This window comes from Acanthopagrus latus, chromosome 12 (genome assembly GCF_904848185.1).
Source record: "Acanthopagrus latus isolate v.2019 chromosome 12, fAcaLat1.1, whole genome shotgun sequence".
Classification (NCBI taxonomy): domain Eukaryota; kingdom Metazoa; phylum Chordata; class Actinopteri; order Spariformes; family Sparidae; genus Acanthopagrus; species Acanthopagrus latus.
Genome location: NC_051050.1, coordinates 13913687 through 13938139, shown reverse-complemented (window position 1 = coordinate 13938139; position 24453 = coordinate 13913687). Strand labels below are relative to the sequence as shown.

Below are 24453 nucleotides of genomic sequence, written 5' to 3'. Positions count from 1 at the left end.
TAAAATGATTTCTTGAGGATCCAAAATGAAAAATGAAAATCTCATTTAACGACTGCTTTGATGTTTGTTTGTTTTTTAAAGAATAAATCTGTGCTGAATTGGATTAATGCATGCGACGGCTTCACTGTAAATGTGTGACCTTGCGATAAACTGTGTTGTTTTCTTCCAATTATGTATATTTTTTAATTAGTTCAATCACTCCTCGTCAAAGTCTGCTAACACACATAACTAGCGGGGTAAAAACAAACAAACAAACAAACGAACAATCTGCGCCAGTGATCAGCGCCGCCCGTGTTGTCGGTCGCTGCCCTCCGCTCGGTACATCCAGTGAATGTATTTTGGGTTGGATTCATCACAAAATAATCTCAACGGGTCCACACACACGCTGGTTATCGTGTGCCACACTGGGTGTAATCTGCTAAACTCCGCCCCGGCAGCTCGTCCAGCTGATAGCCTGTGTGTGTGTGTGTGTGTGTGTGTGTGTGTCCCATGTTTGGGATTGTTGTGATGGGAGGCCGCAGCCATCTTGGATCAGCGCCGCTTCAGACCGAGCAGCAGCAGCAGCAGCAGGCGGAGAGGACGGGCGACGTTAACGGCAGTTAGCTAACGTTAGCCGCTCGCTCAGATTAAGCACAATCTGCGTCGCTATGCTCCAAACACGACATTTTTTACTTCGCTAGCGGCCGCTTCGAGCGCATACAAAATGGGTTTAAAGTGCATTCAACGTGTATCGTCATAAATCCTGAGAGGGCGGCGGCGGCGGCGGTTGCAGATCCTCGGTATATTTTTTGATTTTTTTTTCTGAATAGAGGAGTTACTATGAATGGAGGATAAATGTTGCCAAAGGCTGACAGCAGCAGTTTCGTCCTCTTCTCTCTCCTCTTCGTCCTCACGTTAACGGACCCACCACGGACAGGTAAATAAACCTTTGAAAGTTGTTTTCGCTTTGCACACATTCCCTCGGGCTCGGCAGGGAAGAAGAAGAAGAAGAAGAAGAAGAAGAAGGGGGGGACGGAGATTACAGCTGGGAGTAGAAAGCGGCAGGTCAGGCGGAAAGGCCTGCTGGAGGATCCAGGGGCTCCGGTGGTTTTTTAAACCGCTGCTGAGCCGCTGCTGGACAGCGTGAAGAACCGCCATGCTGTCGGCGCTTCAGCAGTATTTTCTTCTTCTTTTTTTAAAGTAGGAATCTGAAACCCCCGCTGGCTATTATTAAACGAAGAATACTTAAAGATTCATACAGTCCACATAGCCCCGTTCATTATTTCCATCTATATCTGTAGCTAACGCGGTTTGTTTTTTACCGACACAGAGCGTTTCTTCTGTTTCATAATGAGCTAGTTTTGTCACTTTTCAACAGATTTGTAAAGGGAAATTATATACAAAGGATGTGTATGGACTCATAGTGTAAAACGTCTTAATTCGGCTCAGTATAAAGGTATGTAAACAATTTTAATTTGGGTGTTTTAACCCCTCTTGGCTCATGTCTTGATTTAACCGTGGAGCTGCAGTTTGAAATGCATGTCAGAGATTCATGTTCCTGCATCACTAAAACTGAAGGCTCTCATTGACTCATCCTTCAGCTTCACAGTCAAACACATCACCCCAATGGACAAATACAGAAGTGACGCTGTCCCTTAGATGCCAAGGATTATTTTTTAAGTGCATCACATACTGCAGACAATTCATGACCTCTTAAAACCCCCTAAAAAGTGGTTACACAGTGTGCATATTTGTTTAAACCTCTCCTGTACTGGCACACCAAAGTCCAATGTGCAGTTGTTGTTGTTATGACCTAAAAGGGAAATGATTTCACGTCATATGTCTCAATTGAGAGCAAGAGGTCGTGCTTTGAATGCAAACCCCTTACCTTTGTGCAGCAGGAAGAAAAAAAAATGTGTGTTGCGATCCTGACAGTAACGTGCTTCAGAGAAACTGTTAGCAGTTCGAATCCTGGATAAACACATCATTGTTTGCCTCAATCCAAAGGAGTGACCTCCTGCCCAGAGAACACCTTAAACGCATCCCTGCATGCACCTCATTGTTCACTTGTGCAGAGGGTTGGGTCTTGGGTAAATATTGGGTTCACATTACAAGGCTCTTTATGGTTCATTTGCACCCAATTACAGAGTGTAGTCAACTGTCATTATTTATCTTTTCATGTGTTTAATGGAATGGAAGGAATTCATTACCCACTGTGACATTAACACCCTTTGCTTATATAACTTGAGAGAGTCATTTGAAAAGGGAAGGTTATCTCTTAGCCGTAGTTTAGCCTCGTGTTGGATGTTTTTGAACATCATTTCCTTTTTTTGTCGCCATGTTTTTTTTTTAAACCCTTGATAAGTTGTTTGGCCCTTGTACTGGGGATCCTACTGTGCAAACCTGCTTTGCACTGGCTGCGTGTCACAGCAGGTGTGTTTTTTGTAGAGCATGCCCAGGTTGATGCCCACATGACTTGGGCATTCAGCTAAAGTATAATCCAGTTTACCGGACCACAATTCTATTTTAAAAAGCATGTGTGATCATGAAACACTTTTCTTGTCGCACGTGTAGGCTTAACTGATCTTGCAGTGTCTCTCCGACTCTGGCAGTTTTAGTGTCTTGCTGGTAACAAAGGTACATGCGTCATGACATGATCTTATCATACAGCCTCCAAGTCGTCAGTGTTTTATTTGGCAATCGTGTTACCCACCTTACCACACTGCACTTTACCTTGATAGTCGTCAGACATTTGTTAACTGACTTACTTGGGTTCGATTTCACTTCTACAGCATGTTGTAGCAAGCAAGATAAACATCCCATAAAGGTTAAGATTTTGTTCAGCTCTTCTTATGTTGCTTTGCTGTGCGCATAATTGTCACATTTTCTAAATGGCTCTTTGGTGAAAGCAGTCAGTTTTGGACCACCAACTCTGAATATTTGCCAGTGAGCACATTAAAATGTCACTCAGAATCAGAATTTAGTTTATTGCCAAGAGGGCTCCCACATGCAAGGAGTTAAACCTGGTGCCTTGGCCACAGCGTTTTGGTGCTTAACGGTAAAAATAGTAGAAAAAGGAGAAGGAAGATCAAAAAGTACTGCATGTCAAAGAAAATAGATAACAAACTATTTAAAAAAGTGCAATGCAAAGATTCATAGTATTTAGTATAAGAATATTCGAAACATGCAAGAAAGATGTCCCCGCAGGGTGCTCATGCACGTATGTTTTGCATTTCTCATAACATAACTGGATATGAGCCTCACCTCATGACATGACCACGCAATGGTTTGGTGGTTAGCCCACGTGAATGTCTAAGGTCGTTTAAGTTTACTCAGACGTATGCTTGTCAGATGGACTGTAGACCTCAAACTAGGCTTCAACGTGATCATAAACATGTTGTCCACCTGATAAACGTGGCCGTTTGTCCGCTGTACTTCTCAACCCTATGAATGTGGGACTTGTCAGCAGATGTGGGTCATTCACAGGCCACAGATCTTGGGTCAGACTGAACTGCTTCAATGCAGCCTTTTAAATAATTGAAGCAGGCAAAGTTTGCAGAGTCTGGTTGGGCTCCTATACAGTGAACATGGCCAAGACTTTGAGACTGAAACCTTTACTTTTTATTGACACCATCAACTTTATCAGCCGGTCCGCTTAACTTTGTTTACGTCTGTTAGGCAGAGCAAGCCATCTGTGTTGCTCTGACAGCTGATTTATAACTTTGTTCTGCACAAAAACTTCAGCCATAGTTTAACTTTTGACAAGCACCATCCGTCATGCATTTGTGCACTGACTGCACTGCCGACGAGACAGTTACAGTTGAATGTTGACTTACAGCGACCCACATAGAGGATATTTGAAATACAGCCAACACATTTCTACAGTGATTTATATTTTTCAATGACTTTTCTCATCCTTAAGTTATTTTGAGAGAAAAGTGGTCCAACAATAATGAAACTGCTTAATCAGTTTTGAAGAGTAATTAGAATTCCATCCATTTTCGTCAGCTTATCCGGGGCCGGGTCGCAGGGGCAGCTGCCTGAGCAGGGACACCCAGAGTTCCCTCTCCCCGGACACTTCCTCCAGCTCTTCCGGGAGGATCCCAAGGCATTCCCAGGCCAGCTGGGCAACATAGTCACTCCAACGTGTCCTTATTAATAATGAATAATTAGAATTGTTAAAATAATAGTATTTAACCCTGCGACTGCCCTGATAATCCCCATATTTCTGGCTCCAGAGGAAAACTTTTTCACCTTCACAACTGAAATGTGTTGCAGAATCTTGCTCATGATGCCGTCTTATAATTGTAATTGTTGACCAGCTGCAAAGTTTATGTTGAGGAAAATGTCAGAGGAGAACAACAGAGAAACTTGCTGTCCTAACATGGACATTTAGCGCTACATGGTCATTTGGTCAGAAAAAAAAACAATATAAGAAGCTGGAATCAGAATATTCTGTCTTTCTTTTTCTTAAAAAAGTACTCATACCTCTGTAATCCATCATCAAATTGGTTAACAGCTGACAACTAATTGTAGATCAATGCAGCTCTTGTCTTATCAGAAGAAATGTTCATTTTGGGCTGATGGTGATATGTCATTAAAAAGACTTTATTGGGTGATATGGAAGTAATGTCAATATTAGCATGGATCACATCTCACTGGTGCTAAGAACTGAAAGTGTTGAGCTTTCAGTGCAACAGTGGAAAACACAAAATAGCAAAAGTAACACTTATTTTACTTCCTGCCCCAAAACAGTTTTTTTTACCCTCTCTCTTTTTACATGTAGGCTGTCCATGCAATGATTTGCAAACCAAACGGTTTTTTGAAAACAGAATTTGACCTGGAGCACTTCCGTACATGGTGAAGAGAGGAAGATATATTGCTTTTAAGTGTGAGGTGGTATAAAGGGAAAAGAAATGGATGCCCATGCCCACTCACTGCTTTTAACAGCGAGCCTCAGTGTTGATGTGAATCATCGGTAGCTGGAGATGATGCAGAGTGTGTGTGTGTCTGTGTGTGTGTGTGTGTCTGTGTGTGTGTGTGTCTGTGTGTGTGTGTGTGTCTGTGTGTGTGTGTGTCTGTGTGTGTGTGTGTACACAGGGCCAGTTCACTGTGCCGTTATACTTCGGTGGGACTGAGCTGGGGCAGTCTCATAGTCTTTATTGTATTTTCCCGTCGGTTATGTAAGAGATGCAGGGGCTCCCATCTCTCAGGGTAGCCAGTGTTCACTCCATTTGTCGACTTGACATCACAAAATCCAAAGCTTGTGAGAGAAATGGCCTCAATAAGAGATGTGTTTTATCCTGTTTGCCCCGTGGCTTTTCACCAAGAGAAAACTCCTCATTCTTCTCAATCATGGCAAAAAAAAACAGAGCTGCTCCATTTGTTATTCATCAGTGATTTTGTTCAGATATTCCCAGGCGGATGCATTACTTTACAGCAGTAAGATGCGTGTGCATGCTGTCGAGCACGTGTTGCGGTTAATTGTGAGTCATTATCAGTTGTGTTCTTCTAACTTATCTCAAAACAAAATCCTACACATGAGCCTCCTTAACAAGCATAAGCAATACATTCCCTCTCTGGTGAGATGTCAACCAAGCGGGGAGGGAAAGATGAGCTTTCAGGCAGTTGTTAACCACAGCTGATTCAGACACACCATCCAACTCACCAGGAAGCTGAGATAATGACGAGGGAAGCGCATTTCAACTTGAAGCTGTTATAGATGGAGCTTTTCCCCGAAGACGTACAAGCTGTGCCTTCGACATGAAACGTCTGATAACCTTCAGCAGTAGGCGAGCGGTATCTGAATAAATTCTGCTCTTGAGGATATTCCAGCAGCATGTTATCAGAAAAGCAGAGAAAGAACGAACACAGATCTGTGCAGGCAGCAAGTCTTTATTCAAAGCACGGGCTCCAGGAAGCGCAAACCAGTCGTGTATTTTCTAGTGCTGAGCAAGGAGCTTAAAAGGACTCTGCTCCGTTAACATTCAGCAGCTGGATTTGGGGTTTGGATTTGTTACATCACCTGGCAGCCATGTACAAACAAGGAAAATCTCCCCCCAGTGAAGGTGGTGAAATCTCATCACACAAAATATTATAAGCTGTAGGAAATGGTCAAGTTAAAAATTATACCGATATCCATCTATTTCCGCATAATCAGAAGATCCTTTGAAGCACTTAAAACAAGATCAATTTATTGTCTTTGAAAGCTTTAAGGATAATTCTAACCTACCCCATTCACAAATGTAAATCTGAATATATACGTATGAATTAATTATTAACATCCCTAATCTCTATTGTCAGTGTTTGACGGCTACACAGTTTCTAATTTTATCCATCGTTTAGGCTCGATAGGATCAATGATAATGCATTCAGTCTGAGGAGACTGTGACGGCACTGTAATGCGTCTCAATCCACTTAGCATTAACTGAGACAAGGTGACGTCCGCCTTGTTACAGAGCTGTTAAAATACCATTTAGCAGACTGAAGGCAGTCTACATTGAGGTCAGCTTTAAAGAATGGGTTGTCCTTTCTTCAACCAGGACCTTATTTGAGTGAGCGAATGCTTTATAATTAAAGTTATGTAAGAATTTTGCATTTAACCGTCTAAAAAGGACTCAACCTTAGGTATATATATTTTGTTGAGTAGTGTTACATTAGTATCATGAATTACATTATCCCAAATGTTTACAATAATGGTCAAATGTGTCTTTGTGTTTTTAGTACAAGTCAACTCTCACTGACACTCACATAAGACTCCAGTTCTCTTTCTTCTTTTCCCCCTTTCCTCTTTGTAACTTAACATCCACAAAGGAAAGTACATATCCTCTCCAGCTCCAGTCAACGTTACAGAACATGAACACCAAACAATGGCGATCACCTCTGCGGATCACTGCTACAGTCAGATTGATGAACAGGAGTGAAGATAAAGCATTTTTAAAGTAGCAGTTTTAAAGTAATTTCTTAGCTCTCCTCCTGTCAGTAAATGGCACTTGCTAAGAGCAGAATCCAGTGTGATTTTGGGTGATTATTCCTCCACAAAGTCTGGCTCTGCACCCAACGCTCTCTCTCCTTGTCCGGCCCTCCCCACACAACACTCAGCATGTGTTTTGTTTTGTTTTTTTCTTTTTTTATAGAGACCCTTATAGCAAAAATGACATTGTGCATAAAATAATAGCACAGACTCAATATAGTTCTGTCTTTCTTAAACAAAGAATCCTGCTGGACCTTTGCACCCTGTTTTTAAAAGCAGTCTAATAAGGAAATGGTTGAGACTTTTAATAGGCTCACACTATAACTAGACTGGTCTATACTGTAAGTGGAAACAGGCTAACAAACAGTTTTTTGTCATCTCATTAACCTAGTTTCACTTTGCTAAATCTGCACTAAACAGTAAACAGGATGTTGTGCAAAATAGGTCAATAAGATCGGGAAGCAAAGTTTGTGACTCCGCTGTACTCTGCACTATGGTTGTGAAGAAAAATGTCTGGTTTGATTGAAACATTTAATTAATACTTTGTGGGAAATCTAAAGCCTCATGCCCAAATTTGTTTTACTTTTCAGGCAGATTTGAGCAGAAGTAAGCACTCTAATAAAACTGAAGACAGTTTTGAATCACTGCTTTAAAACCATGGAGGTTGTGGCTGCACTCTGTGGGTCCATTAAAGCTGAAAGTCTGGTTTTTGTTTTGGTTAACGTCACCCGAGGTAGTTGGTACACATGAAACAATAGTCACAAATATCTCTGACCTTTTTAAAAATAGTGTTGCCATCGAGTCTGTGTGTGTGTGTGTGGTCCAGCTCCATTGCAGGTAAACATAACCACCTGTAGAACAGATGGTGTTCAGTAGACACTTGTTGGGCAAGCAACTGGTCGAACCACTGAGACCTGGTGACCGTTAACAGACTACATAATGAGCAGCACACTCGTTGGATATTTTCCCTTTTTATCACGCGAAGAAAAAGGACAATTTAAACTCCTATAGAGATAGTCACTCTATTGTTTCTATCTGTTTCAGGTCCGCGGCTAGCTCTGGCAAGATTATTGTCAGGTAAGCAAGCAGTATATGTTATAGTGTAGCAGCTGTGTGACCTCTATATCTGTTTATCTATATCTATATATGTATATCTAGATATAGATATTGATATATATCTCAGCAGTTCCTTAAGATGGTAATGACAAACCTATCGTCAGAGAGTCATTCCCTGATTATTGAAAAATATTTAGCCATTATAGTTTAGCAAGAGTGTGGCGATCCTACTTTCACTCAGTGACATTGTCTGGACTTGTTTGTGTGTGCTTACAGACTTTGATCACATGAGGAAGGCAGAACACAGGCAGAGGCTTCTTTTACGTTAATCACATGTGGCGTGGAGACCCACTTAACACAGATGGGCTGTGTTGCTGAAGGTTAAAACAGAAAAAAAGCTTATAGACATTAAGTACTGTATATGTCAAAGGCTACGTCAGTTAGAGTTCAAAGCTCAAGGCTGGAAATGCTCACAAGGGTCCTATTTTATTCATATCCAGGGGCTGATGCACATTTTGCACTTTTTTTGTGCTCCTTCACATAGGGTTGTACGAAGTCTTGAAAATTTGGGGCAAAAATTTTCACAAATGTTTGACTTTCAACATAACAAAATCTCATCAAACCAAAAATCTTTAAGTATTTGAAACAAAAAGATCCCACTGTCCCATTTGTTGGTCTCCAGCTGTCAAAACTAGCGAGTGTTAAATAATCATGACCGGGGCTCCATGGTGTACATTTTTTAGTCTGACATGCAGCTAAAAATCTGTTAAACATTTTCTGTTGGCGGCAGGCACCTTAAATATAAGCACTTTTAAACTCATTTAACTTCCTGTTAGGTGCACACACTTAGTCTGTTATTAAAATAAGTGACAATATACATTTTATTTTGTTACTTTGAAATCTCCACAAAGGCACTTACTAGGACCTGGCAACAAAATCAAATAGTAGACATTTGTGACCAAATACCTATATCTGAAATCTAAGACGTTATTGTCAATAGTGAATATAGAAATAAAGGTAATATAAAATGAATGATATAAAGGAAGTGTATATTTTGTCACTGTGGTGTTCAGGATGTGCTCGTGTTTGTTGACTGTCTCAGTCTGCCCTCATTCGCTATCAAGACGAACACAAAAAATCTGTTTGTGTTTCGTGACCCCATATCTTCACCCCACCACCATTTAACAAAAGCTCACGTGGCCTCCTTCGGTCCTCTCCTGGACCTTTAAAATGTTTTTTCTCTTGTTTGGAAGAAAGGAATCGGTCACGTGCCGGTTTAACCACACAAAATCTCTTGTTGTATTTTCAGAGCAGCGCTGCAGCCCCGGGCAGTTCGCCTGCCGCAGTGGGAAGATGCAATGTATCCCAATGTCCTGGCAGTGCGACGGCTGGACAGCATGCGAGGACAAGAGTGACGAGATGGACTGTCCCCGTGAGTATAGCTCATTTGAGCCCTTTTACACCTGCTCTGTTACCTAACACCTATAACGTGATTGGTTTCTGGAGAGAATAGCAACACCCAGGACCTTTTCGCGATCTGATCATGGCCGAACAGCTATGAAAGCAGGTGTGAATGCACCCTGAATGCTTTAAGGAGTCACTAAACAAGCGATATTCTGGGATGCTCTGTATAGCACATTAAAACACAGTTCAATCCAACTGATTGGCTTTCACCAAACGGCTCAGACGGGGTTTTAAGCCTGCAGGTATGGAGAAAGTCCCTCTAATCCACCTCAGTGAGTCAGAATACACGACTGAGGGCATCAGCAGGCAGAGGGAAGGCAGAGTTCAGTTCTGAGTGGCTACACATGTGTCTCTGTTTTTGTTTAGTATTTGTTGATCTCTTCAGCACTGCGTAGACGCTGCAGTGCTAAGCCTTTGACCGAAATCCTATTGTTTTCTCCCCCTTTAAATCCAGAGGGACGTTATCCCCAGATCTCTGACCGTATAATAGGAATTATTGAAAGGATTGAGTACAGCATGTGACCTCCATTCAGCAGTAGCTGAGCATGTTTCTGAGTCAACACTGCAGCCCTGCCGACAACACTGTAAACTGATTGAGGGTTTTTATTGTAAAACACATTTATGAATTGTTTGTTAATTTTATCAATAAAAGGTACTTCAAAATGTATTGTATATTCTCTATGTCCATGTCTTCAACTGAAAAAGCTTGAAAGTGAACATCGTGCTATCATTCACTGTGTGCTCAGTAGCTGCAGTTTCACAGAGAAGTGCAGGGTAAACCCAAACAATGCTCCCACACGTCTCAGCGAGGGCTTATTGTCAGCTAAATCAACAGCACGCATGGAAATCAATGTTCTTGTTTGGGATTAGCTCCTTGTTGAATCAGAAATACCCCGAACTGATTTCGAGCCTAATACCTACCTTTTTAACTCCAGTGCAGACTGTACAAAAGTAAAGTTGGGTTGCGGAGAAGTTAAAATGGAGACGACAATGTGAGACAACTACGCTAATTTTAAAGAGATTTGAAAAAAATGTAATTTGAGGAGCTGATTGGTTGTTTTTTCCCTCAGAATGAAAAACTGTAAATTCATGCTGCAGGGTGGTTGTTTTCATAACCTGTAATTCCCGCTTGAGCCCTGTTCAATCAATAATTCCATTATCAGTAAATCAAAGGAACTTTGAGTTTATTTTAGTTTATCTGCCGACAGTGTTCCCTGAGAAATCTCCCGTGAATTTGATTTGTTTTCAGTTATTTTCAGCATGTTGGTAATAATAAATATTAGTTTGTTTTTTGAGTATTCAAGGCTGTAAACTAAGATTAGTTGCAGGTTATATCAACCCAGCCTTGCCTTGGTCTGAAGGACAGACACACCTACTTTTAAACATTATGTAATTAGGTTAAACAATCAAAAAGGAAGCTTGAAACATGAGTTGAATATTTATTTTCACTGGCCATGTTAATAGGAATATTGTCATGTTTATTCATGTTGACTGAGGATTAAAGATTTTCAGAGCATAATATTGTCAGAGCCATAAGTTTCTTGGTTTTGGTCAGTGTTAAAACACCTCCTTCCTCATAGAATAGAAGACAAGGTACATAGCTAAAATACTAACAGGAAATGTATCCTCATGTCAGTTTAATCTCAGTCTTCTTTGAAAAAGACAAAACAAATCTAGATGGTGCTGAATAGATTTTAGATTTGACTTACTGCAAACCTTCGATGATACAATCTGCTCTGCTTGAATGTTTACAGAGTTGGGCTTCAGTTCTGCTTTTCTCTTCCTCAAATCTTATCTACTTCCTTTACAGATGATTTATATGTACGTTAAGACACAAAGCCTAATGTTTCTTAATTTCCGTTTCAAGCAATGACCTGAAAGAGATAGATAAGTGTTTCTGTTAGTTACATGAATCCCTACAGTCTGTGGACTGAAGCTAAATTGTTATTTTTACGCCAAAAGTTTTTTTTACGCACACATAGTTTAAAATGTGGGATTACCTGGCAGAGCTGGTGCAGAAACATGCAGCAGGTTGATCTATTTATCTATCAGACAAATGAAAACAGGTTACTTACATCACAGGCTTTTAACGGGTTGCGTGACATAAACCAACACGTACTCGTTCACTGTCCTTGACTTCGAGTCATTTGTCTTTTTTTCTGCAGCTATAAAAGAGGAGAGGTTTCGTTTCGGCAATGGATACGACCAGGTGGAAGACGTCATTGGTGTGGCTCAGCCTGTGCGCTTCAACAGTAAGCAGCTCACTTCATCATGGTTGATTTCACAGTTGTTGAATCTGCATTATGGCTGCAGACCAACGTGCTAAAGTATCTTTTTGCTGCCCACAGAGAAATGCCCCAGTGGGTGGCACCACTACGAAAAAACGGCCAGCTGCTACAAAGTGTACCTGAGGAATGAGAACTACTGGCAGGCCGTGGATACTTGTCAGAAAGTCAACGGCTCCCTGGCTACTTTTGTCACCAACGAAGAGCTGCAGTTCATACTGAAGATCGAGGTGGATTTTGACGAGAAAGTCTGCGAGCGCAGAGACCAGTGCAAGTGAGTTCTTACATCAGACTGAACCTTTGAGACGTTGGACCTTTGAAAAGAATTTTGTGTGCTGCTACAAAGACGCTTTTCAATTATCTTCACCTCCACCTCTGAATTCTCTTTCTTTGCTTTTTTATTCAGCCTTTATACACGCAGGAAGTAGCTGGTAGAACGTGTAGCCTCTAAGGATCAGACCCTTGAAGTTGCACATCTGCTTTTCCAACTCATTAAACTTTGTCTTTGCTCCCAGTTGACCCTTTTGTGTTCCAACAGAATAAAATATACAGTCAGCATGCCCAGGCAGTGGTGCTCTGTCGCTGGTTGCAGGCCATCTAGTGGCTGATTGTGGCAGTTTAAAGTTCTCATTGTTGGCTTATGAATATAACATGAAATAGACCATTTGACACTTTGAATCCAAACATTTTAGTCCTTCATTTGTTGTCCATTTTTAAGGTTTTGGGTTGGCTACCAGTATGTGATCACCAATCAGAACCACTCCCTGGAGGGCCGCTGGGAGGTAGCGTACAAAGGTATTTGGCTTCACCTGCTCTTTAAAAAAAAAAAAGCTAGCAGCTGCTCTGGAACTTTATTGTTGTGATGCTTAAAAATGTATTTCCTCACCAGGGTCGATGCAGGTGTTTCTGCCACCTGAGGGTCTGACCAACTTTGGGGAGGCGTCTCCCACCCAGGACAACGTCTTCTGTGCTCAGCTGCAGCGCTTTCAGATTAAAAGCATGAATGAACGAGGCCTTCACAGCTGGCACGCTGAGAACTGCTACAAGAAGTTCCCCTTTCTCTGCAAGAGGAGTACGTGCTCATCCATCATCAGTTCAAGTCATTTTATGTCTTATTTTTGGACTATATTTTGATGTTTTTGTTTTTTTCCCCCTTCCAACAGGGCAAACATGTGTGGACATAAAGGACAATGTTGTAAACGAGGGCTACTACTTCACCCCTAAAGGAGACGACCCGTGTCTGAGCTGCACGTGTCATGATGGCGAGCCTGAGATGTGCGTGGCCGCGCTGTGTGAGCGTCCGCAGGGCTGCCAGCACTTCCGCAAGGATCCCAAAGAGTGCTGCAAGTTCACCTGCCTGGACCCAGGTACCTGCCGAAGCTCGCTTGTTCACGTTCAGCTCGTGCATTCATTCTGGGAGGTTGACATTCAGTCATGTCGGTGCTCACAGTCCCACAAGGTGGAGCTCGTCCTCAAACTTGTGCAGACTTTGATTTACTGCAACTTCAGCCAGCAGGAATTTTTTTCACTGTGCGTCATGTTATATTATTGGCATCAGGAATAAAATTAGCCTGTTTTTAAATAAATATTTGGCATCTTCCGTCTATTCTGAAGATTTTGTTATGAACTCATTTGACAAAAATGTGGCGTCCTAAATGATTTTTGACAAATAGGTTTGTGTATTTCTCTCTCTTTGTCACTTTTTTCTTTTTCCACTCAGATGGAAACAGCCTGTTTGACTCTATGGCCAGCGGGATGAGGCTGATCGTCAGCTGTATTTCGTCCTTCCTCATCCTCTCCCTGCTGCTCTTCATGGTGCACAGACTCCGCCAGAGGAGACGTGAACGCATTGAAACTCTGATCGGAGGAAACTGTGAGTATAAAACTTGCTAGACACTCACACCATTCTCTGAAAGATAAAAATTTGATCAGGAAATGAGACATTTCATTATTATTATGATTTGTCTGTTAATTTTACCGCAGAGTTTTTTCAAATAGGTATTTCTCAAGAACATTTTTAATGGTATTCGCTACCTCAGGCCTGTTTGAGCTGTAGTGACTCACACTTATTGCACCTCTGATCTATTTAAACAGTCCTTTGATTCTTAATCCTCTACAGAAACAAAACATTTCTAAATGTTCAGTAAAATAAAACCCGACATTTCTGATGCAGATGAAGGCGTCACCTCACATTCTGTATCCATCTTGTTCTGATTTGCTCAGTGCACCACTTTAACCTTGGAAGACGAGTCCCAGGCTTCGACTACGGCCCTGACGCCTTCGGCACCGGCCTCACTCCCCTGCATCTGTCTGATGACGGAGAGGGAGGCGCTTTCCATTTTCAGGAGCCTCCCCCGCCGTACGCCGCCTACAAATACCCCGACATCCAGCATCCCGACGACCCGCCTCCTCCGTACGAAGCCTCCATCAACCCAGACAGCCTCCTCTATGTGGACCTCGGTAGGCACTGATCCAGATTCATGCACCTCATGTACATATCCTCGGTGTCGTCTTGTATTCATCTCCTCTCTGTTCCGTTACCCTCAGGACACAGCGGGGTCTCCATGGTGCCGAGCCAGATGAACGCCATGGTAGATGGGCTGCAGGCTGATATTCCCAACGCCTCCGGTCCAGTGCCAGACCCTGTGCCATGCTCTCAGGAGAGGGAAGACTCCATAGATAGCAGCACCCTCCTGGTGGGGCCCGACACCCCGACAGATGGCCACGCCCCGGGCTCCATCCCCGCAGACTCCCTCAGCACCGTGGTATAGGACTGCGGACTGATGGCAGGGAGCTGCATCCGGACATTACCTGCTGCTTGAGGAAGGTCATGAGTGCGCTGTGCACCGGGAGAGGACACAGCAGACTGTTGTTGATCCAAACGCTGACTGCAGGGAGGAGAGTCGAAGCTTGTACAGACATATCAGAGCGAGGTGTGAGGATTCCCTCCTTCTGAAGACTCTGCTGCAGTCGGCCTTCTGAGTGTTGTTTTTTTTTTTAAGACATCTGAGGGAGCAGAGAGGACTTTGGCTGTACAGAGAAAAAAATTAAAAAAACACTACATTGAGCCTGAGAAGGCTGCACTAACGCCGACTGGGCAAAGCTTTTGAAACATCTCAGAGTTGGCCTGATTGGTCGAGACGCCCTGATGTAAATATCCCCCTCAGGTCCATGCCGGTTGAATTTGTTATACCTGTCTGTCAGAGTCCAGCACAAGGCGAAGAGTGACAGACGGACAGTAAAGCCAGCTATCCTTCCTTGCGCATTTTTTTTCTTTGCATCGTACTGTCGTTCAAACGGATCTGTCCGTCTTCAGGCTACAGTAACATCCTCACCAGCTCCGTCTGTCGCGGCTTGTCCCAGATCTCGATTTTCTGCTCGCTCATAAATATCTACTGTCCCCTCAATTTCTTATCAGTCTGATACATGAAGCTGTCTTCCAGGTTTATAGGGCATATTTGCAGCAAAAGTTTTGTAATTCAGAGGTTTGACCTTGCAAGAAGGTACGGTTAGTTTTCCTGCTGTAGGGTTTTTATTAGGTAATGCTGACATGAGGCATTATGTATTGACGAATGTTGTGGTACTGATAAATATCCAAGTTTGGTATTGTGTTCTTTTTAATGCTAATTTATGAGAGCAGGCTGTAATCTTGATTGTTTTATAGTGGGACAGACTTCCCACTGGTCAGCGAGCAAAAGCGATGAAGCTTTTCAAGTGCATGTGTGAAGATTAGAGGGGAAATCAATTTATTAAAAATAACTGTTCCAATCATGAAGTGGTTTAATCATGCAGACGGTCCCATTGTCGTTACTTTCTCATCAACTCTTCGCAGGATAGTTGTGCATTTGCTAACAGAATCATGATTAGTGGCTCAAAGCTTAATGTTTTGCACGTTAATCTCTCGATTTATAATTTAAATTTTTGTTTGTTTTTTGGAAAGAAATTTCTCAGTTGTCACATTTGGATGCTGCCCCTCCGTTCCTGACGTGTTTCTGTACGTGCGATTCTTCACACGACACATCTGTTATCTCAGCTATCGAGGTCATTTTCAGCTACTGATGAAGAAGATGTCACTGACTGTAGCTGTGAGTCTTTTCTTTCTGTTTTTTGGTGTTGATGGGTCTATTGCTGTTCTCTGTTTTCTCAATGGGATCGCAGTTTAAAAATAATTGTAATAAAACAAAAGTGTAAACTTGTTTAGACCCCTGTTATGATGACAATCGTTTGATTCTCTCTAGGATTATTGTTATTATTTTTATTTTATTTTATTTTATTTTATTTTATTTTTTTCAAAGTTGGATCAGAGTCGACCCAGAACCACCAGCATTCGAAACCGCGTTTTTTTATCTGCCTCAAGGAAACCAGCTGTAAACGCGTCTGGATGACTGTCCCGTCTGAATGTACTGTGTGTAAAACATTATTTTCCCTGCTTTTACTTACATTTTTAAGTTTTTTATTTCATTTGGCATTGACAATCCCGGTGGATTATCTGACAAACAAAATCTCAAACATTGTGGGGAAAAAGTAACGTGTGCATGTGTGTGTTTAGGGGATTCATGTGTTGTGGTTTTGATTTTTTTTTCTTTCTTTTTTTCCATCAAGTTTGGTTGTTATTTTTCAACCTTTTCTTTTGGCCCTGCGGTGCATGTTTTTTTGTTTTGTTTAGTTTTTTTTTGTTTTTTTCTATCTCTTGGCATGCTGAGAGATTTTTCTTTGGATGGAAACACTTTTATCTCGACAGTCTGTCCTGTACAGTGGGTTGAAAAAAAACTCCTGCGTTAAGTTTAACATCTGCATCAAAAAACCTGCTCACGACCCCCCGACAGCTCAATCTAAACTGTAGTTTCTGTGCTGAGAACTAATATTACTGCATCTGAAATGTCTCATGTATAATACAGCAAATGCTTCATTTCATTGTCTTTTTATTTCATTAGCCTTTAAATTTAAAAGCTGCTTCATTTGCAGGCCGAGCTTGTGTTTTTCTGAGGTAGATGTACATCTAATCAAATGCCAAATAAATTGCACCATGAAGGACGACTCATGCGTCAGTGGGTATGAACACAGCACCATGTTGTCGCGACAGTAAGCTGCTCCGTGAGTTGTCGAGGGAATTCCTCCGTCTGCTGTGACCAAATGTCAGAGGATTAAGGTGGGACGCGGGGAAATCCCCCTACCAACAGTGAGACGGAGGCTGCGGGATAAATCCAATCAATCAGATGATGTAAAGAAAGAGGATACAGCGCACCTCGCAGTGACTCGTAAGGCAGCAGGGCAGAGCAGAGATAGTGATACCCAGCTGGAAAGCATTGTCGCAAAGAAAAGGGGCTTTGTTCACACGAGGCCTAGTAGTGACAGAATCGCATGATCTATGCCTGGACGGAGGGAGACGCAACACTTTACACCGAGCTGCTCGGCCAAGATAGAAAATGTAACATTACTAAAATAGATGTCAGGGCTTTTATACATCAAGTTGAGGATGTTAAGTGATAGAAAATGTGCTTCATAAAAGCAAATGATTCAATATTTGGAGAGAAGAATTATTTCAGGTGAAATGAAGGGGCTGTTTTACTCAAAGGCCTTGAGTAATCAGTAATTGAGTATATTTGGATTTATATCCATTTATAACCATAAAAATAATAATGGAAACCTACAAATCTTGTAAAATGTTACTTCACAGAGAAATGTAAGGGATTTTTTTTTCTTATACATTATAAATGTGTTTTTAAAGGGGCTTTGTGTAGTTTTGGAGAACAAATTCAAACTGAATAAACAAGCTGTTCTCAGAGGAAAATAAGGCCCCCAGAATACTTTCTGAAGCTAGAAAGGTGGCAGGGTCCGCCACATATAAACAAAGTAAAACAGTATTAAATTGTGGTGTCCTTTTTAGGGTCAGTTTATTAGGCATTGAAAAAAGTTACTGAAGATCTCTCTCCTCTAAATAAAAATCTCTCCCCCAAAACTGCGCAGTGCACCTTTAACTAATCAGGTAAATATAATCAGGTGGTGCAGTATCTTTCCAGCCTCCTTTTATACGAAGCCATATATATTCAGTGTGCTGCACATCCTCTGGCTTTCCCATGAGATGAATGGGTCTTGTTCTGGCCACTGTGCATCTATGGCAGCAGGGAGGAGGAGGAGGAGGGGATGAAGCTGTCCTGCATCAATGAGCCTGTTGATCAGAAAAGACCACTAGACTGGTAATGACACGGTTCACCGACCAGACCAGGAGGAGGAAAAAAAACAAACTCGAGGCTTTCACCTCGGCTCCTATATAAGCAGGATGTTGGCACCGGTCTTCAGTCTACCTCAGTTACCCCGACGCACCTGTCTGGACTCACCGGGCCGCCACAACACCCATGATGATCTGGACCGCCGCTCTCCTCACGACTGTCCTTTCACTCGCTCGTCCAGGTGAGAGGCCCGCTCCAGTCTCAGATGAGGGAAACAAAATCTTTTATCTAAATTAAATTCATGCCAGTTTGAGACAAGTGTGAAGTTATTGTCTGATATTTTCATATTCCAGATGACTACTGTTACGATGAGCCGGACTGTGGTGAGTAACCTATGAAACGTTTTATATTTTAAGATGCACAGACACCAATTTAAAGACTGTGGTATATTATTACAATTGGAACATCCTCATAAACACATATATATTAACAATATGTCGGTCTGTGTGTTGGTCAGTGATTTACCAGCAAATGGGAGAATTTTTTTCTAAAATAGACCACGACTTTTTTATAATTAAAGCTCTGTTTCTATCATTATTATATTATTTTCAAACTGTGGAGGTCTTTTTGAGCAGTGACCCAGTGTTTTAAACATTTATTTATTTTTTTTTTTTTACGACCACTCGTCTTTGAGTAGTGAGAAAATCTTCAAAGGTAATGTCATTTGAATAATAAGTCAAGGCCTCCAGAGGTTCAGCTTGTACTTCTGAGGAAAAAAAACAAGGATCAGAGAAAGTGACAACAGCAACAACCAGAAAAAAGAAGCAACTTTCCTTTAACAGATTCATTTAGTACTTGCTCTGGAGCTTTTGATCTTCTCGTGCTTGGAAAACAGAAGCTGACAAACCGACATCAGCTGGCCAATCGGAAGACAGCACGTTATGAATGAAAGCTCAGGAACTGTTACTAAATGGTCCTTATGTGTAGTGTGTTTTGTCGGCTACTGTTTTCCCGCCTCAAGAAACGAAGCTTTCAGTCTCAACTTTTAAAGGACAAGTTCGTCCAAAAATGAAATGCATTATCTGCTCACCTCGTGCTAAAAGTCGAGTGGAGTTTTGTGGCCAACGAAACATTTCTGGAGATCCAAAGCAAAACAGTGTTGCAGCATTTTCTTAAATAACTGAAGTAGATGGAGACTTGTTTTTAAAAGTATTTTTAAAAAAAACAAACAAAAAAAAAAACACGAAATGGCTCCAGACAGCTCGTCCTGCTTAATCCAAATGTCTAGGAGCTCAGAGATCCCAGATTGATCTGAAAAGAGTTTACGTACTCCCTTTTCTTTTAGAAGCAAAATTCTTCATGGTAGTTGCTAAGGGTTAGCGTTAGCATGCACATTATGTAAATATCTTTTGAAAACAATTGATCTTGGGGCATCTGCAGACATGGATTATGGTTTTTGTTTTTTTTTTTTGTTTTTTCAACTTGTTGAAACAAGTCTCCATATTCCTCAGTTCTTTGGGAGAATGCTACAACACTGTTTTGCTGTGAAGATCCAGACTTTTCATCAGTGTGAAGGGGAGCAGGTGTGAACTTATCCTTAAAGACAACATGAAAGAAAAGTCTGTAATAAAAGCTGCCTAGGAAGCTCAGGGAAGGTTGAGAACCACTAATTTGTCTTTCACTGGTGAATTTGTTTCTCTTTTTGTTCCTTCACCCTCCTCAGATCCTTACGCGTGGGGAGACACATTCCCATCTTGTCACCCTTTACTTGGAGTGCATCACTCTCCCATCAACCTGGACGACCAGATGATCAGGAACGAGTCTCTGGGACCTTTGCATCTGGAGGGCTTCGACGCGATCCAGACGGGCCACTGGACGCTTCAGAACGACGGACACTCTGGTGAATATGCCACAGATGCTCTCGCCAACGTCCTCTTTGCATATTCGTGTTGGTGACCACATGTTTTCCCCCCGTCGCCTCCAGTCCTGCTGCATGTTGGCAGTGGCATGTCGGTGAGCGGCGGAGGTCTTCCAGATGTGTACCACACCATCCAGCTGCACTTCCACTGGGGAGGCCCGGCCACCAACGGCTCCGAGCACACGGTGGACAGGCGCAGATACCCGATGGAGGTACAGTACGGTCAGTAGGCCGCGCCGCTCTGTCACCGGCCAGCTGTCGCAGCAGACCGGTGACAGTGTCCCTTAACGTCTCTGGGCGTTCTTCTTCTTCTTTCTTTCTAGGTGCACATCGTCAGCATGAAGTCCATCCATCCCAACGTGACGGCAGCCTTGGAAGATCCAACTGGACTCGCCGTTCTTGGGTTCTTTATTGATGTCAGTTCAGTCACGTGTTGCATTCAATCAAGCCACTGTGGTCATTTTTATTCCAGTGCGTCCTGATTTTGTCCCTTTTCCTGCAGGTCGTTTATGCAGACAATGTGCACTTCGGACACATATCACAAAAGCTGTCGTCTGTCGCTTACAAAGGTTAGACGACGCTCAGAAAATGAACTCCCGCCTGCAGTTTTGTGTTGGTTGTGATTCTCATTACCGGATGTGCTTCCAACCCCCCCAAGGCCAGACTGCTAAAGTGAAGCCATTCCCGCTGATGAGCCTCCTGCCGAAGCACAACATGAGTCAGTATTACCGTTATTACGGCAGCCTCACCACTCCTCCGTGTTCTCAGGCGGTCGTATGGACCCTCTACGAAGTCCCTATCTACATCTCGTGGTCCCAAGTAAGTAATTCCCCTGAAAAAAAAATCGACATATAAACAGTGTCCCCTTGGGGCTGCAAGATAAACCTGATGTTCGTATTTTCTCCTCAGCTGGCTCAGTTTACCTCACAGATCTTCTCCACAGAGGAGGATGCTGAGCAGGTGACCCCCCTGCAGAACAACTTCAGACACATCCACCCCACCTTCAGTCGCATCGTGTCCGTGTCCAAAGATGCCAAACTGCTCACAGGGACGGCCGGTCGTCCCCTCAGGTCCGCGCTGTCGGCACATCTGCTTCCAATCATCTTACTGGGAAGCTTTGTCTCCAGACTTTAGCGGATATGTGATGAATTTGTGTTTCTCGATGACGCGTTTTTTTAATCTAATTTGAATTTTTACTTCCGTAGAAATGTTTCAGCAAAGACTAAATGTAAAAACAAGCTGTGAAGAAGAGTACTGTAAAACACTCAACTGTTACTAAATGTCTCATGATTGTGACCTGCCGTCGTCTCTGCGGGACTAACTCCATTTTTGTGAATCAAATCATGATAAAAAATGTCTCCTTCCCTAACAGTTTAAAATCATGTGCATTGAGCGATGGTGCCATTAAAATGTGCGTGTATGAATTTATGACTCACATCTTGTTCTTGTTAAGCTACAGTCCTAATATATTTTCACTCTGCTTTAGGTCAGGTATGTTTGCAACTCCACAAATATTACAATTTAAGAGTTATAATAGTGAGACTAACAATCGGCGTCATTTTGTCTAATTCGTATGTTAGGAACAAGACTGAGACATTTCAGCCGTGCTCGCTAGCTCACAATGATGATGCTAGCATGTTGATGCCAAGCAGATTTAATGTTTATCTTTTTATTTTAGCGCCTTTGTATGCTAACATTAGCCATGTAGCACCATACAAAAAGTACAACCAAATGTCATTATTTTGCTTAAAAGCTTATTTCTGCCGATTACAAACAAAAACTTTATCTCATAATTATGATATATGATGGAAATAGTTATTTTTGTAGTTATAAACTTGAACATAATGCTACCAATGGCATGCTAACACGCTCACGCCGATGTTACCATGTTGATGGCAATCAAGTAATGTTTCCGATAATGACTATCTGAGTTAAACGTGTTAGCATGCTAATCTTTACAAATTAGCACTGCACACAAAGTTCATCTGAACATTATCAGTTTGGCGGTTAATAAAACAAATATGGACGAACTATAACTGGACATAATGACACGAGAGTGAGGGTGCTGCTAGCAAGACTGCAAAGAACCAGGAAGGATAAATAAAAAAAGTAACTTAAGGGTTATTTTGGTATTATTAAGCTATGTGGCTCTTATGAACTTGAGCTAAGCGCTAACATGTTCATGGTGATAATGCTAGCATATGTGGCTCCTAAAAACACATGTTTACTTGACATGATGCTTAAGGAGGCTAAAAAGAGGAAAGCAAATAATAAAGACAGTGAAGCATTTTTTTCTAGTGGTTTGTTACTTAAGGTATTTTAATAGTTAACTTTTGGTTGAAAACAAACTGTGTGGGGCCATTGCCTCATCTTGTAAGCAGGAATTTCAACAGAAGAGGTATTGAAAGTTACCTTGTGTGACTGTAACCTCAAACAAGCTCGCACATGCTCAGGTTAATCCAGTAACAGGCTTTTTTTTTTCACCTGACATTTCAACGTGTCACCACAGGCGCAATTAATAACATTTGCAAGGGCTGAAATCCATGCTAGCTCCCCTGACATGGCCCACTAAATGCAACACGGCCACTGTTAATGTCATGAGCAACACCTGAGCTTTTCCCTACGTAGACAAGTCAAAAGGTCTGCTGTCAGAGAACAGTGAGCTCCTGAAGGAAAGGACACGGGAAAATGGAGGCACTGGTGTGCTAATGAGCCGGATCTCCAGCGTCCAGCATGCAAAATAACCCCTGAGTGAGTGCACAATGAATATTTGACACTAGCGTGTTGAGAAGTGTGCAGGGGAAAAAAATGGAAATCTTAAAACCCAGCTCACAATTTTACTTTTCTTTTCATATTGCCTGCCTCAAACAGTGACACCTACACGTCCTTATCTCCCTGAGCTGTTTCCTGTTCGATGAGCCAATTACTATTATGCAAAAAGACTCCCTCCGGTTGTAAATCTGTAGCTGAGGAGTGTCGGCATCGACGTGAGAGGTTAAAATAACGCAGCCTGTAAAAGTCTGTGACACCACACGGCCTGCAGCGCTTAAAGTGAAACTTGCGCCAAAATGCAACCTAGGCTTTTTTTTGCGAATGTATATGAGTCAAACCTTCGGGTAAAAGCATAATTATGACAAAAGAGGCACTTTTAAGATTGGCCGTGTTTTGGTTTTCAGCCCAAACTCATTTTCAATGGGAGTGCATGGGGCACTTTTACACTAGCATCAAAATCGCTATCTTTAAAACACTAAGTAGGTTCAACACAACATGAAACTTTTCTCGTAGTATCACCAGGGGGTCTACGCATGAACACGAGCATTGAGAACATCGTTTGTGTACACAAAGTTTACTAAAAGGAAGGTTTTTGAACAACTCACGTTAGCAGTAGCTTCTTCCTCTAGCCGTCTTCGTGGCAGCCCAGATGTACTCGGGATCGACACGTCTGGGTAGAGTGTATGTGGTTCAGTTTAGCTGTGTGTAGAGACCCTGGTGATACCGCCAGCAAAGATTCATGTTGTGTCGAGCTTTCTTAGTGTTTCAAAAATAGTGATTTTGATGCTAGTGTAAAAGTGCCCAATGTACTCCCACTGAAAATGAGTTGGAGCCGAAAACGAAAATACAATCAATCTTAAAAGTGCCTCTTTCGTTGTAATTATGCTTTCACACGAAGGTTTGACTCATATACATTGACAAAAAAAGCCTAGGTTGCATTTTAGCGCGAGTTTCACTTTAACTGGTTCGTCCAACAGCTGCTGGAAAAGATGGCCAGCGAAACAACAGACCACAGTTGGAGCGATAACGTCTGACCAGTCGGATCTGTCCGCCTGTTGGTGTGTGTTCATCTGTTTGATATCATTCACCGCTCGCTGCTCTCTCGTCCTTTCTGCTTGAGATCACACCGTCTTCCTCCTGTCATGGCCTCAGGGCACACACACAGACACACACACACTCTCTCTCTCTCTCTCTCTCTCTCTCTCTCTCTCTCTCTCTCTCTCTCTCTCTCTCTCTCTCAGGTTTGTGTGTTTGCCAGGTTTTGGGGAAGGTGACGTCAGGCTGCAGATTTTTCACTGTGACCAAACACAACAGCAGAAGAATTCACTGATTAAAATATCTGCAGCGACGCAGAGAGGACACAACATGATGCGTGGAAACAGCAGAGGCAGAGACGTTGGACTGTGGCCTGAGTCAGACTTACAGAAAGTCCCAGAAATTTAACTTTCATGAGGCTTGAATGTGCGTCAGGTCAGGTCTTAACACGCTTAGACCATCCCAGAACATGAGGAATGAGACCTGTGTTGTAAGGATTAGGTTTAAGCAATGTTAAAAAAGCTTAGATCTGTGGGATCGATCAAGCAACCTTCTTCTCCAACATTCCCCCTCTGATTTTAAAGGGACAGCTCACCACAAAATCAAAGAAAAGAGTTGTCCACCATCTCTTGGCTCTGGGCTCGTGATGCTCCAAATGCCAAAGAAAAATGTCTCTTTCCATAAATCATGACCTGGTTACTCAAGAAAATCCACTGACCTTTTGTTTCATGTCTAAAGTATCTTCTTTATGTATCGCAGCGCAGACAGAGGCCCGCGTCGACTCTTGGACAACAGACTTGT

General features: G+C 42.3%; 2 protein-coding genes across 7 annotated transcripts; both read left to right on the top strand.

Moving 5' to 3' along the window:
* The first annotated feature begins 391 nt into the window (after nucleotides 1–391).
* dgcr2 (DiGeorge syndrome critical region gene 2) lies at nucleotides 392–16794 on the top strand. 4 transcript variants are annotated; one of them, XM_037116696.1, is made up of 12 exons: nucleotides 392–916; nucleotides 7997–8029; nucleotides 8285–8388; nucleotides 9318–9440; nucleotides 11638–11724; nucleotides 11821–12031; nucleotides 12476–12552; nucleotides 12647–12829; nucleotides 12921–13124; nucleotides 13478–13630; nucleotides 13981–14217; nucleotides 14305–16794. In XM_037116696.1, exons 3-12 carry the CDS (start codon nucleotides 8370–8372, stop codon nucleotides 14526–14528), a joined length of 1518 nt encoding a protein of 505 aa, XP_036972591.1. In that variant the 5' UTR covers nucleotides 392–916; nucleotides 7997–8029; nucleotides 8285–8369; the 3' UTR covers nucleotides 14529–16794. The 4 variants fall into 4 exon arrangements, with proteins under 4 accessions (XP_036972591.1, XP_036972589.1, XP_036972588.1 ...); XM_037116694.1 differs by lacking the exon at nucleotides 8285–8388 and having other exon boundaries at nucleotides 393–916; nucleotides 13481–13630; XM_037116693.1 differs by lacking the exon at nucleotides 8285–8388 and having other exon boundaries at nucleotides 394–916.
* A 1274-nt stretch (nucleotides 16795–18068) lies between these two features.
* car15 (carbonic anhydrase 15) lies at nucleotides 18069–21437 on the top strand. Of its 3 annotated transcripts, XM_037116698.1 has the most exons (8): nucleotides 18069–18168; nucleotides 18281–18310; nucleotides 19651–19827; nucleotides 19912–20057; nucleotides 20169–20261; nucleotides 20348–20414; nucleotides 20504–20664; nucleotides 20755–21437. In XM_037116698.1, exons 1-8 carry the CDS (start codon nucleotides 18114–18116, stop codon nucleotides 20977–20979), a joined length of 954 nt encoding a protein of 317 aa, XP_036972593.1. In that variant the 5' UTR covers nucleotides 18069–18113; the 3' UTR covers nucleotides 20980–21437. The 3 variants fall into 3 exon arrangements, with proteins under 3 accessions (XP_036972593.1, XP_036972594.1, XP_036972596.1); XM_037116699.1 differs by lacking the exons at nucleotides 18069–18168; nucleotides 18281–18310 and adding an exon at nucleotides 19438–19510 and having other exon boundaries at nucleotides 20755–21435; XM_037116701.1 differs by lacking the exons at nucleotides 18069–18168; nucleotides 18281–18310 and adding an exon at nucleotides 19486–19546 and having other exon boundaries at nucleotides 20755–21435.
* The last annotated feature ends 3016 nt before the right edge of the window (nucleotides 21438–24453 follow it).